We start from the raw sequence: 14,186 nt of genomic DNA, 5'->3' as shown, positions 1-14,186 counted from the left end.
TAAGCAACCTTCCCCACCACCCTTCAAATGGACGGGAAAATCGACTTCACCCAGAAAAGACCAACACAGTATTATCCATTAGCCAAGAAAAAAAGAAAACATCTGCAACTACCACCAAAGAGTTACAAGCTGCAGCCTCTCAATTACTGTCTGAAATTATAGGAATTGTACAAACCTCCTTGGGTACCTTAGTGGCCTCTCAAAATCTCTAAAGCCAGAAGAATGCTGGGCTGCACAGAGAGAGGAATAAAAAAGGATTGGATATGTTCTTGGAGGAGAAGTCTATTACCTGCTATTAAGTTCACTTAGAGAATAGCCACTGCCATTAGCAATGGTAACATGGAATAGACTTAGTTTTTGGGTACCGTACTTGCCAGGTTCTCATTGCCTGGATTGGCCACTGTTGGAAATAGGATGCTGGGCTTGATGGACTCTTGGTCTGACCCAGTATGGCATTTTCTTATGTTCTTATGTTCTAATAGTCTCATCACTGTCACTTTTTAAGGAAGTTGAGGTTATTGTAATTTTGGCCAGGAAGCTTTGTACCAGAAGAACATATAATGTTAAATGGAATTGTTTTTTATCTTGGTGTCAGGCAGGCTCCTTGTACCCGTTTGCCTGCACTCCATAGGATCTACTTCAGTACTTATTCTTGCTCTTTTTGTCATCAGTCAAGGTGTATCTCCATTCATTGGGCTGTAAAAGGGCCTTTTGTATATTATCTAAAGAGAACTCAACCACATTGTCAGGCTTTTCATTTTTTTGCATCTTACAATCCTAACAGATTGGGAATAGCTGTGGCTGGCCTCCAGATACCAGACTCTGTCAAGGCTCATCAAGTAAGAGCCAAAGCTACCTCAGTGACTCACCTTTGAACCGTGTCCATTGAAGACATTTGTAAAGCTGCAACTTGGTCATCAGTTCACATCTTCGTGTCCTACTACTGTCTTGACAGTCTCTCAAGAAGTAACAGTAGCTTTAGGCAAGCAGTTTTACGCAGCCTTTTCACCCAGTAGTCCACTGTCCACAGGGGGCCTGGCTTGTTTTTCAGTAAGTGCTTCACCATACAATCCTCAGCTTAGAACTCCCTTTGTGTCATGGATAATTCTGTTTGTTGATGGAGAAAGCAAGTTTGCTTACCATAAATGGGGTTCTCTGTAGACAACAGGATGAATTAGCCATGCTTAATGTTCACTCGTCTCCCTGGAGAGTCAATTACATAGCTAAAGCTAAGCTCTACAATTGATTTAGGGGCTCACAAGGCAGCATGTGTGCAGGAACTCCCGCGCATGCTCAGTAGTATTCTGAGTTAGAGAAATGTTAAATGACGACAACTACATGCTTCTTCCAAATGCAAGGGATCTGGTCAACTTTGGGCAAGTAGTTTAGTGAAGCCTGTACATCCAGTAGTCCATTCTCCATGGCGGAATCCAGGTTGTTTTTCAGTGAGTGCTGTGCCATGCAACCCTCAGCTTGGGAATCTCCAAGTGTCATGGCTAATTCACCCTGTTTATGATAAGCAAACTTGCTTTCATTCAGTTGTCTGCTGCATGTATTGTTTTTCTTCAGAAATGTGTGATTAAAAATCTGCTTTCCATTTCTGTTATTGTCAATTCTTTCGTTGTTGTTTTAGTTTTTGATGATGAAGAAGAAAACAAGTTGTCCTATACAGAGATTCATCAAGAATACAAAGATCTGGTGAGTAGAATTCATAATTTAAAATCGAATATTAAAATTAAGCAATCTGATAACATGACAGCTTCTGGGACCATGGAAGAAGGTAATATGCATGCCACATTTTCACAGGTACAATACTGTCAATATCATTCTGTAAGGTAAATAGTAGTATTACTAATATAGAATAATTATTTTTGGAGACTTTATTGTATAATATACACAATTTATTAATTTATTAATTACACCAACTATGGCCAATCAGTATTCATTTTAATCAGAACAAGGACTAATTTGGTTTATCTAACATTAGAGGCTTTATTGAGTGTATTATCAATTGAAATATAATTGATTGATATAACAATCATTTAAGTGATCTAGAAAGCTAGAGGCAGTTATAGTTTCTAAAGTAGCACTATAGCTTCTTGACCACCAGCTTGGCACAGATTTAATTCAGAGTAATCATAACTGTCTATCTACCCACACTAAAGGTAACTTTAGACCTCTTAATTAAAAGTTAGTTTTTCTTACCACGCTAGTAAACAGCAGTTAAAGGAGACAAGCAACTTTTCTCTATAAAAGCATTTGCATCTATGTTCTTCAGTGTGCTGGTCCAGGTCCTCTACAGCTGGACACAGGCATCTGGGTAAGTGTATCCTCATCCCAATAATCATACTGAAGTGGAGGCAGATGACTTCTGACCCCCTGGGATGTAATTTGTTGATTGGAGAGAGCTCTTGGATGGCATGCTCTCTCTCTATGACGACGAGACACCCGTCTCTTTGTTTCACTTACTTTATAGCAGTCCATCTGCATAATGTGTACACAATCAATGCATATGAATGAGGGCCAAGCACAGCTCTCTCATTGGGAGTTTCACACTCTTCACTTAAAAAAAAAAAAAGTTCATGTTAGCATAGAGACCTACATAGTCTCACATTGCCATTAGAGATAAACGTCCTCCAATCAGTATCAAAGACCTTTGTTTCAGCATCAAAAACCATTGTTTCAGCAGAGCTAACAATAGACAAACTGGCACCCATGCCAGAATAGGTTTTACAACCTATGCATTCCTCCTGCAAGGCCTGTATTTTTCAGTTTCGGCACAAATAGAAGAATGTCCATGAAGCTTTGTTGTCCGTCTTCCATTTTCTTTGGTGCATAGAAAGTGAGCTCTTTTAAGATACACTCAGAAAATGTTGATCTTAATTCTCCATACATCATCCCCCCTTTAAAGAAATGATGTGATGGCAAAGGAGCACATCACTTCTTAAACCGAACTATCAAAGTAAAATCTGGGCAAGCTTTAATCAATGAATGTTAATACTAAGAACATAAGATATGCCATACTGGGTCAGACCAAGGGTCCTTCAAGCCCAGTATCCTGTTTCCAACAGTGGCCAATCCAAGTCACAAGTACCTGGCAAATACCGAAACATTAGATAGATCACAAGTTACTATTGCTTATTATTCTTTTTCACTCAATGCACAATAAAGCTCTGGAATTTGTTGCCAGAGGATGTGGTTAGTGCAGTTAGTGTAGCTGGATTCAAAAAAGGTTTGGATAAGTTCTTGAAGGAGAAGTCCATTAATGGCTATTAATTAAGTTTACTTAGGGAATAGCCACTGCTATTAATTGCATCAGTAGCATGGGATCTTCTTAGTGTTTGGGTAATTGCCAGGTTCTTGTGGCCTGGTTTGGCCTCTGTTGGAAACAGGATGCTGGGCTTGATGGACCCTTGGTCTGACCCAGCATGGCAATTTCTTATGTTCTTATTAATTACCATCATAGCAGTTTATGGATTTATTCTCTATGAACTTATCCAAACCTTTTTTAAACCCAGTTACACTAACTGCTGTAACCACATCCTCTGGCAATGAATTCCAGAACTTAACTAAGCGCTGAGTGAAAAATAATTTTCTTCGATTTGTTTTAAATGAACTACTTGCTGACTTCATGGAGTGCCCCCCAGTCCTTCTATTATCTGAGAGAGTAAATAACCGATTTACATTAACTTGTTCAAGTCCTTTCATGATTTCATGTCATATCCCCCTTCAGTTATCTCTTCTCCAAACTGAACATCCTTAACATTTTAGCCTTTCCTCAAGGGCAGCCGTTCCATTCCCCTTATCATTTTGGTGTGGCACATTTAAAACTAATCAGAAAAAGTTCTTTTTCACTCAGCGCACACTTAAACTCTGGAATTTGTTGCCAGGGGATGTGGTTAATGCAGTCAGTGTAGCTGGGTTTAAAAAAGAAATGGATAAGTTCTTGGAGGAGAAGTCCATTATCTGCAATTAACTAAGTCAACTTGGAAAATAGCCTTGATAAGTATATGACAATAAGAACGGACAAGTGGGTCGGATAAGCAGCCAGGGAGAAGGGATTTTACAAGTAAAAAATAAAAGAAAAAAGAAAAAATCAATATAAAGTGTGAATAATAAAGAGCAATACACGGAGCAAATGAGAAGGATAACTAAAAGTGGTTATCCTTGAACCAGAGCCACCGTACAAAAAAAGACCACCAAGCAAGGTTTCCCCTTGAATCGGTGGGTGTTGGAGAATTGTTTGTGAAGGGAAAGAGGTTAGTTGGTGCATTATTAGCATTAGTAGCATGGGTAGGACTTAGATTTTGGGTACTTGCCAGGTTCTTAAGGCTTGGATTGCCCACTGTTAGAAACAGGATGCTGGGCTTGATAGACTCTTGGTCTGACCCAGTATGGCATGTTTTTATGGTCACCCTTCTCTGCACTTTCTCCAGTGCAGCTATATCCTTTTTGAGATGCAGTGACCAGAACTGAACACACAATATTCAAGGTGCCGTCTCACCATGGAGCGATACAGAGACATACCATGGAGCGATACAGAGGCATTCTGACATCCTCAGTTTTATTTTCCATTCCCTTCTTAATAATTCCTAACATTCTGTTTGCTTTTCTGATCGCCACAGCACACTAGGCCGAATGATTTCAATGTATTATCCACTATGACACCCTAGATCTCTTTCCTGTGTGGTAACTCCCAAGATAGAACCTAACATTGTGTAACTACAGCAAGGGTTATTTTTTCCCTATATGCATCACTTTGCACTTGTCCTCATTAAATTTCATCTGCCATTTGGAAGCCCAAACTTACAGTCTTGCAGTGTCCTCCTTGCAATTCATCACAGTCTGCCTTAAGATTTAACTACTCTGCATAATTTTGTGTCATCCGCAAACGTGATCACCTCACTCGTTGTATCCTTTCCAGATCATTTATAAATATATTAAAAAGCACCAGTCCAAGTACAGATCCCTGAGGCACTCCACTGTTTACCTTTTTCCACTTTGAAAACTGACCATTTAATCCTACTTTCTGTTTCCTGTCTTTTGACCAACTTGCAGTCCAGAAAAGGACATCACCTCCTATCCCATGAATTTTTAGTTTTCGTAGAAGCCTCTCATGTGGGACTTTGTCGAACACTTTCTGGAAATCCAAATACATCACATCTACCAGTTCACCTTTGTCCACATGTTTATTCACCCCTTCAATAAAATGTAGGATATCTATGAGGCAATACTGTACATCACAAATTCTTAACTTCATATAAAAATATGAGATAAAATATTGTCATTACTAAATATGAGTAAATGAATGTAAACAATAGATAGACATAATCTGTTATGTAAGACAGTGCATAGGTTTTTACACATACTCAAAGAATATGTCATTAAATATAACTGTTATTATTTGTGATAATTGTGGGTGGAACCTTGGGCTGGTGGCAGATGACCACGCCCCCGGGGGAAGATCCCGAGAGGAGCCACCGATCAGGCTCAGAGTTGGGAGACAGACACACACTAGATCTTTATTAAACTGTATAGTGAACCACCAGAGGTGGCAGGTAGAGTGAGCTGGAAGAGCCCGGCTTGGGCTTTAGTTCCTCAGGCACTGGAACAGTGATCCCAAGATGGCTGAGCTGTAGAGAACTGAATATAGTGAGTAGGCAGAGTATGCAGAGTTCAGGAACAGAACCTTGATGGAAACACTCACACAATAGTCTCTGAAGGAGCCCAGAGGCTGGAATGGAGTAGGCCCTCGAGGAGCGAGTACCTGGTTCCAGGGAAGGCTCTGAGAGAAATGGTAACTCACTGGTGTTGTAGGCAGCGGTGACTTCCTGGCAGATAGTAGTACTCGGTAGCAGGTCCGGGAAACGTGGGCCCTCGAGGAGCGAGTACCGGTTTCAGGACTGCGACCTGAAAAGCAAAAGAGAGAGCGAGACTCCCTAGGATGCGGGGTACTCCTGGTAAAGTCCGAGGAGGCAGAGTAGCAAGGTATGCAGAGAGCGAATCCCATCCGCAGCGATACCTGGAGGAAGCCCTTGCTAACTCTAATAGCTAGCAAAAACGAAGACCTTAAGTATCTGGTGAGGATGATGTCATCTCAGGGGGATGTTCTTGAGGTTCGCGCCACAGCTGGTACTTGAGTCGGGGCCGCGCGTGCACCCTTAGGCTTCAGGACAACATGGCGGAAGGCAGCGTCTAGCCGTTCCGGGGACGCCGGATGAGGTTGGCAAGATGACGCCGCGGTAGCCGAACTTCCAGCAACCAAAGAGGGCGTCGCCAAAGAGATAAGGTGAGCGGAGTGAAGACGTCTGGCAGCGATGGTTGCAACAGTACCCCTCTTCAAAGGACGATCTCCTCTTCGGGTACCAGGCTTGGGTATGGAATGATGCGCGATGTGGAACTGACGAAGCATCTCTTTGTCAAGGATATTGGTCTGAGGCTCCCAAGAGTTTTATTCGGGGCCGAAACCTACCAGGGAGAGAAGATATTCAAAAGTATTGCCTCTTTTTTGAACATCCAAAATCTCTTCGACTTTGAACTCTAAGTTGTCTTCTGCATTGATGACAGGTGGATCCTGAGATTTGGAAGAAAATTCGCTGAGTATGAGCGGATTCAGAAGTGAAACGTGGAAAGCATTATGGATGTTGAGACCAGGTGGTAGCTTCAGACGGTAGATGACTTTGCCAATATGTTGAAGGACTGGGAATGGTCCCACGTAGCGAGGAGCAAAAAGTAGTTTAAGTCTGAGGTGCTTGGTTGACAACCAGACCTTGTCTCCTGGCTTGAAGACTGGAGCTTGCGAATGGTGCGCATCGTAGTACTTCTTAGCACGGTAACTTGCTTTGATTAGCATGTCCTTTGTCTGAACCCACAGATTATGGATATCATCAGCAGTGGATTGAGTTGCTGGGGATGTCACTGAGAGCTTCAGTGGAAGTGGCAGTGTTGGGGAACGTCCAAAACCACTTCAAAACGTGACAATCTAGTAGATGTTGCTGGATGAGAGTTTGATGGCGAATTCAGCCCTGGAAGCAATTCGGCCCAGTTATTCTGTCGGGACGTGACATAAGCTTGAATAAACTGCTTCATTGTTTGATTCATCTGTTCCGTCTGGCCATTCGACTACAGATGATAGGCTGAGGTGTAGTCTAGAGAGATGTCAAACACTTGCAAAAGGCCCTCCAGAATCGTGCAGTGAATTGGGACCCACGGTCGGATACGATATGAGAAGGTAGTCCGTAGAGGCGGAATATGTGCGATATGAAGGGCTTTGCATGCTCCAAGGCTGGAAGGTATGCCAGGGAGCGCCAATGAAAGTGTGCCATCTTGCTAAATCGATCCACTGACACCCAGATGGTGTTCATTCCTGCGGAAGTGGGTAAATCATCTACAAAGTCAGTAGCGATGTGTGACCAGGGCCAATCCGGAACTGGCAGTGGTTGCATCTGACCCATGGTTGTCCAAAAGTGGGTTTGTTCTTGGCACAATTGGTGCAGGATGCCACGTAGAAAATAGGTATCCTTTTTGATAGTAGGCCACCAATACAGCTTCTGTATCTTTGAGCAGGGGTACGGCGTTGGCCAGGATGGCCAGCCAGCTTGGAATCGTGCACCCAAAAGAGCACTTTCTTCCTGAGTCTTTTTGGAACGATTGCTTTACCAATGGGTACAGACTGGGTGGATGCCAAGAGGATCTTCTTCGGGTCAATTATGTGCTGTGGCTCATCAGGCACATCCTCCGAATGAAAAGAGCGTGACAGAGCGTCTGCTCTGGTGTGTCTATCTCCAGGGCGGAACGTCAACACAAAATCGAAACGATTAAAAAATAAGGAGCATCTGGCCTGTCTGTAATTCCAACTTTGTGCGTGGCGGAGATACTCTAGATTTTTATGATCCGTGAATATGGTTATTTGATGTGGAGCGCCTTCAAGCCAAGGCTGCCATTCCTCGAATGCAAGCTTTATTGCCAAGAGCTCTTTATCGCCGATCCCAGTTTTTCTCGGCGGGAGAAAATCTTCGTGAGAAGAAGGAACAGGGACGTAAGGCTTTCGAGTCGCCTGTTTGGCTAACACAGCCCCTACACCCACATCTGAAGCATCAACTTCGACGATAAAGGGCTTGTTGGGGTCTGGATGCTGCAAGCACGGTTCTGTGGAGAAGGCAGTCTTCAATGTCTTGAACACGGAAATGGCCTCCGCTGACCATTTTGAAGCGTTGGCACCCTTGCGAGTCATCGTAGTCAAGGGTACGGTTAAAGAAGAACAGTTCTTTATAAAGCTTCGATAATAGTTGGTTAACCCCAGGAATCTCCTTAAAGCCTTCAGGCTGGTAGGTTGGGACCAATTCTTGATAGTTTCAAGTTTGTGAGTGTCCATTTGGAAGCCTTCTTTCGACACTATGTAGCCTAGAAAAGGCACTGAGTCTTTGTGAAATTCACACTTAGAGAGTTTGGCGTACAGCCGGTGTTTCGCGAAGGACGGTGGAGTACTTGCTTGACATCTGCAATGTGGGTGTCTAAATCCTGGGAGAAGATGAATATGTTGTCCAGTGGACCACAACATTCTTGTACAGCAGATCCCGCAAGATGTCGTTCATCATATTTTGGAAAATGGCAGGTGCATTGCACAACCCGAACGACATTACTAGATACTCGAAGTGGCCGTCTCGCGTGTTGAAGACCGTTTTCCATTCATCGCTGCTCCGAATGTGAATGAGGTTGTAGGTCCCCTTCAGGTCGAGCTTTGAAAATATCTTGGCCCCTTGCAGCCGGTCAAACAGCTCCGGGATTAACGGCAAGGGGTAACTGTCTTTGATCTTGATTTCGTTTAGACCTCAGTAATCGATACATGGATGTAGGGTAGCGTCCTTCTTCCCCACAAAGAAAAAGCCTGCGCCAGCTGGCGACTTTGGTCTGATAAAGCCCTTCTGGAGATTTTCTTCAATGTATTCCGACATTGCTTTATTCTCAGTGGCTGAGAAGAGGGTGCACCTGTCCTTTCGGTGGCTCAGCATTGGGCTTCAGTCTTATGGCACAGTCATAGGGCCTATGTGGAGGAAGAATATCAGCCGCTTCTTTGGAAAATACATCCCCGAAGGATGCATATTGGGGCGGCAGTCCTGGCATCACTGGAGTCATAGGCATGCAAATGATAGGCGAGATTTCCTTAAGGCACCTCCCATGACATTCTGGGCCCCAGCAGGAGAGATCCAAGGATGCCCAGTCAAATTGGGGTTGGTGCACTTGGAACCAGGGTAACCCCAGGAATATAGGGTGCATGGCCCTTTCCAGTACATAGAAGGAGAGCGATTCTGTATGGAGAGCTCCGGTGCGGAGAGTAACTGGTACGGTTTGGCAAGTCACATCGCCCGGTAAGGGCTCTCCATGAATGGAGGATAACAGTAGTTGATCTTTCAATTTGATGAGGGGAATCCTCAAGTATTCCACTAGACGTCTGAGAATGAAGTTGCCTCCTGCCCCTGAATCCACCAGGGCAGTAGTCTGAACCGTGACTGGTCCGTAGGTCAAGGAGACTGGGAGAGAGAGTGGAGGAGAGGGCATAGTGAGGCCCAAGAACAGTCCTCCTGCAGGACTTAGGCCCGTCCATTTTCCAGACGAATGGAGCATGTAGAGACATCATGGCTGGGCTGACCACAATATATGCAATATATGCAAAGGCCGCGCCTCTTCCGAAGTCTTCTCTCTTTGGAAGTCCAACGTCGATGACCAAATTGCATCGGTTCATCTTTATCAGCAGCAGGGAATACTGGAACCATCCGAGGTGCAGGTATAGCACTAGCCTGTTTCAACCCAGGTAACACCTTAGGCCGGAGATCCTTCACCTTGTCCCGAAGCCGGTGATCAATCCGAGTGGCCAAGGCTACTAATTCGTCCAGCAAGTCAGGTGTTTCACAAGCAGCCAGCTCATCCTTTAAACGGTTATCCAGGTCTCTGAAAAAGAGTCTTAAGACATTTGGGTCCCAGCAGAGTTCCGCTGCAAGAGTTTTAAACTCTATGGCAAATTCAGCCAATGATCTGTTGCCTTGCTTCAATTCAACCAAAGCAGAACTGGCAACAGAAGTTCAAGCAGGGTCATCGAAAACGGATTTAAATAAGTCCATAAATCCTTCTATGTCCTGCAAAATGGGGTCCTTGCTTTCCCACAAGGTAGATGCCCAAGGCAAAGCCCTACCATCCAGGTAAGAAAGGATGTAGGTAGTCTTGGAGAGAGCCGTAGGAAATAAAGATGGCTGTAAGGCAAAATGCATGCAGCACTGGTTTAAAAAACCCCGGGTCTTCTGGATTTCTCTGGAAAAACGAATTGGAGTCGCCAGTGGTACAAGCAGTTTTTAAAGTTACCTCCTGTAACTGACCTTCATGGCTGGAAGCTGTGCCTTGAACCTTCTGTGTGTGTAACTGATGGAACGCTTAGTAGAAGTAAGTTTCTCCAAGGCGTCTTGCTGCACCGAAATGCGCAGGGCCAGGCCCGGTGTGGCCTGTAAGGCATTGAGCTGTGCCGGATCCATGAAGTTAGCAATCTGTTATTATTTGTGATAATTGTAGGTGGATCCTTGAGCCGGTGGCCGATGACCACACCCCCGGGGGAAGATCCTGAGAGGGGCCACCGGTCAGGCTCAGAGTTGGGAGACAGACACACACTAGATCTTTTATTAAACTGTATAGTGAACCACCAGAAGGTGGCAATAGTGAGCTGGACTGTAGTCCCTCAGGCACTGGGCTGTAGTCCTTCAGGCACTGGAACAGTGATCCCAGGATGGCTGAGCTGTAGAGAAACTGAATATAGTGAGTAGGCAGAGTATGCAGAGTTCAGGAACAGAACCTTGTTGGTAACACTCACACAATAGTCTCTTGAAGCATCCCAGAGGCTGGAATGGAGTAGGCCCTCAAGGAGCGAGTACCTAGTTCCAGGGAAAGCTCTGAGAGAGAGAGAGATGGTAACTCACTGGTGTTGTAGGAAGTGGTGACTTCCTGGCAGACGTAGTATTCGGTAGCGGGTCTGGGAATGTGGGCCCTCAAGGAGCGAGTACCGGTTCCAGATTGCGACCTGAAAAGCAAAAGAGAGGAGAGCGGAGGCCCCCGAGGACCGGGTAACCCTGGTAAAGTCCGAGGAGGCAGAGTAGCAAGGTATGCAGAGAGTGAATCCCATCCGCAGCGATACCTGGAGGAAGCCCTTGCTAACTCGAATAGCTAGCAAAAACAAAGACCTTAAGTATCCGGTGAGGATGACGTCATCCCAGGGGGACGCCCCTGAGGTTCGCACCACAGCTGGTACTTGAGTCGGGGCCATGCCGCGCACGTGCCTTAACGCTTTAGGAGAAGATGGCGGAAGGCAGCGTCTAGCCGGTCCGGGGACGCCGGAGGAGGTCGGCAAGATGACTCTGCGGCAGCCAAACTTCCATCAACCAAAGAGGGAGTCACAAAAGAGCGGTGGGCGGAGTGGAGACGTCGGGCAGCGACGTCGGGCAGCGACGGCCGCAACAATAACCACGCATCTCTGAATTTAATAGAAATGAATTAAATGCATATGATGGTGGTGTTCATTTATGTGCCTCAAGTGAAAATATTAAAGCTATTTTTGACAAGAATGATATCATGATGAACTGAACAATCATCGCAAAGAGAAGAAAAAACAACTAAGATGATGGTTTCATCTCTAAAGTGTAATTATAATCAGTTAATTGGACTGTTTAAGTGTCAGTTCACTGCTGTGAAAGTCTTTATAGTCCTGAAGATAAACCAAGTCTCTGTTAAAGTTGATTCTTGTCTTTGGAACACATCTAAAATTTTAACCTCAGTTGGCACTTATTGTGTGTTTTGTGGTCACCTTTATGTTGAGGGAAGACTGTAGCTAGGGATTCACCCATGTGTGGGTCTGCCATCTTGCTTGACCTCAGAGTAAGCAAAGTTGCTTACCTGTAACAGGTGTTATCCGAGGACAGCAGGGTGTCAGTCCTCACGAAACCCACCCACCATCTCACGGGTGGGTTCCATTACATGTGTTTCTTCTCATTATTTAATTCTTGAATTCTGTATTATATGATTGAAGGGGACTCCATGTGGATGTGTGGTATAATGCATGCTGAGCATTTTCTGTGAGGCTCAGTCAAAGTTCTAGAAACTTTGACATAAATTTTCCATGACAGGGCTCCATCCAATGATATCACTGATGTCTGAGGATTGGGCATCCAACTCTGCTTTCACATCCCCCCTCCCAATAAGTTGGCACTTACATGATTAAGTCAGGGGATTTTCTTACATGCATGCGGCAATGACAAGTACCCAGTCTAACCAATTAGTCCAATTTGCCCAATCCTTCTGCAGCTCATAAAGGCCTTCCTGGGTTTCCAGCCTGATGTCCCCTCATTTCACCTAGACCTTCTACTTAGTTATTTTTTCACTTTTAAGATGTTTATTCTTTTTTTTTTAATTATATCTTTATTAAATTTCTTATTTAATACAATAAGATAAAGAAATACAATTGGTGTAGCATATAATTACAAGCAATATTTACTATCAAAAGTAAACTAAATTATAACAATCGTATGCCTTATAAATCTGGGGAGTTAGAAAAAAACGACATCAAAATAACAACATCATTAAAGAAAAAGGAGAATATACCTGGGTTTACTTCAAAATTAAAGACTATCCCCACTACTAGCTCAACCTCAAAAAAGAACCATAGTCTTAATAACCTTTCTCAGCATTCTTATTTAATATAAGCATTTCCAAATGAAGAGGATCAGTAAACATGAATTTATTTGAATGCAAAGTTATGAAACATCTCCAGGGAAATTTAAGAAGAATGATGCTCCTAGGGCCAAAACCTTACTTTTTTAAGGAGAGGAAATGTCTCCTACGCACTTGTGTAGGATGGGAGACATTGGGAAAATTAATATCTCTTGGCCACAAAGAATATATCCTTTTCTTCAAGTATCTATAGAAAACTACATCTTTATTTCACTCTGCACAAAAAGAAACAATAAGAGTAGTTCTATACTTATCATGTGTCCAATTACTGGAGCGCTGCCATACTCCGGGAGTTCAATCTTTACCCGCTTGTGCAGGGAGTTCAAGTCCCAGAGCCTATGCTCCTGGGCAGAAGGCAGGCCCTTCTGAAATAATTCACAACCTCTTTTCTTAATGAGTAATCTTTATTAGTAAAATGCAAGAAATGAATATATAATTAGTCTTTCTTGGAAGCAGCGTAGCAACGTACTACCTAGCCTGCTCTGCTTTCTCACTTCTCCCCTAATACAAGATACATTATTGTCTTATATACATGTATGGCTGACAGCGTTTTTTTTCTCTTTTGTTTTGGGATGGCTCCCTTATTTGGAGTGGAGAATTACTGAACCTTTTCCTCAAAGTACTGTTATCTGGTATACTCCCCCCATTCCGTGTTCAGTAACTAGGCCTTGAGGTGGAGACAGTTCTCTACACAAACTGCTTCTGTTTCTCATCCAAGGTCTGTTTTGCCTGCTCATAAAGGCAAAATATATTCTATTCTCTTGTGCAAAACTGTTCCATTATTTCATTATTTAATCCAGGTTATTATCATTCCCTCTTGAAGAATTAGCGCTACTAATTCTTCACTCTGGATGGCCCGTACCTGGCTGTCTTAGGTTGTCCAGCACTGCCCATCCTAGTGGTGGGCTCACCAGATCTTACCCGTCATCGCCTAGCATACACTGTTCTATACCACCAGGTTTACATAGGTGATTCTGGATCAGGAGCACATGGCTCTGCATATTGGGTTTGCACAACGGATTTCTGAGAGATCATAATCCAGGGAGTGAAAGGCATTTTCCCTGTACGTACCAGGATCAGTCCAGACTCCTGGGTTTTGCCCCCCCCCTCTAGCAGATGGAGACAGAAGTTTATAAACAAAAACTCCGCCTGTATCTAGGCTGGTGCCACCTACAGTCTGGCAGTATTCTTCTGTCTCCTAGCAGGTGGAGAGGGTGCAAAACCTACAGTCTGTTAGGGCCTAAGTATAGGTGTTTAAAAAAAAAAAAAAAGACAGTGAAAAGAGAGAAATTGTGACTAGCAGGTAGGTGTTGTGATTTTGGAAGGGGAAGGACCGCAGAGGCTTGCCTGCTGGTCCCAGTCCCCGCCTCCCAGGGGAAGGTAGGGTCCTGAGGGGACCGTTCCCCCTGGTAGAGGCTTCC

At 44.0% G+C, this 14,186-nt stretch overlaps 1 protein-coding gene across 3 annotated transcripts in view; it reads left to right on the top strand.

Moving 5' to 3' along the window:
* CFAP36 (cilia and flagella associated protein 36) overlaps positions 1-14,186 on the top strand; it is a 354,349-nt gene that overhangs the window by 26,786 nt on the left and 313,377 nt on the right. For all 3 annotated transcript variants that reach the window (XM_029593752.1, XM_029593751.1, XM_029593753.1), the window contains exon 2: positions 1,634-1,698. In XM_029593752.1, coding sequence (XP_029449612.1) covers positions 1,634-1,698 — 65 coding nt within the window. The remainder of the gene's footprint in view (positions 1-1,633; positions 1,699-14,186) is intronic.

Source organism: Rhinatrema bivittatum, chromosome 3 (genome assembly GCF_901001135.1).
Source record: "Rhinatrema bivittatum chromosome 3, aRhiBiv1.1, whole genome shotgun sequence".
Classification (NCBI taxonomy): domain Eukaryota; kingdom Metazoa; phylum Chordata; class Amphibia; order Gymnophiona; family Rhinatrematidae; genus Rhinatrema; species Rhinatrema bivittatum.
Note: the sequence above shows the minus strand (reverse complement) of the source record. Positions and strands in the feature narration are given on the sequence as shown.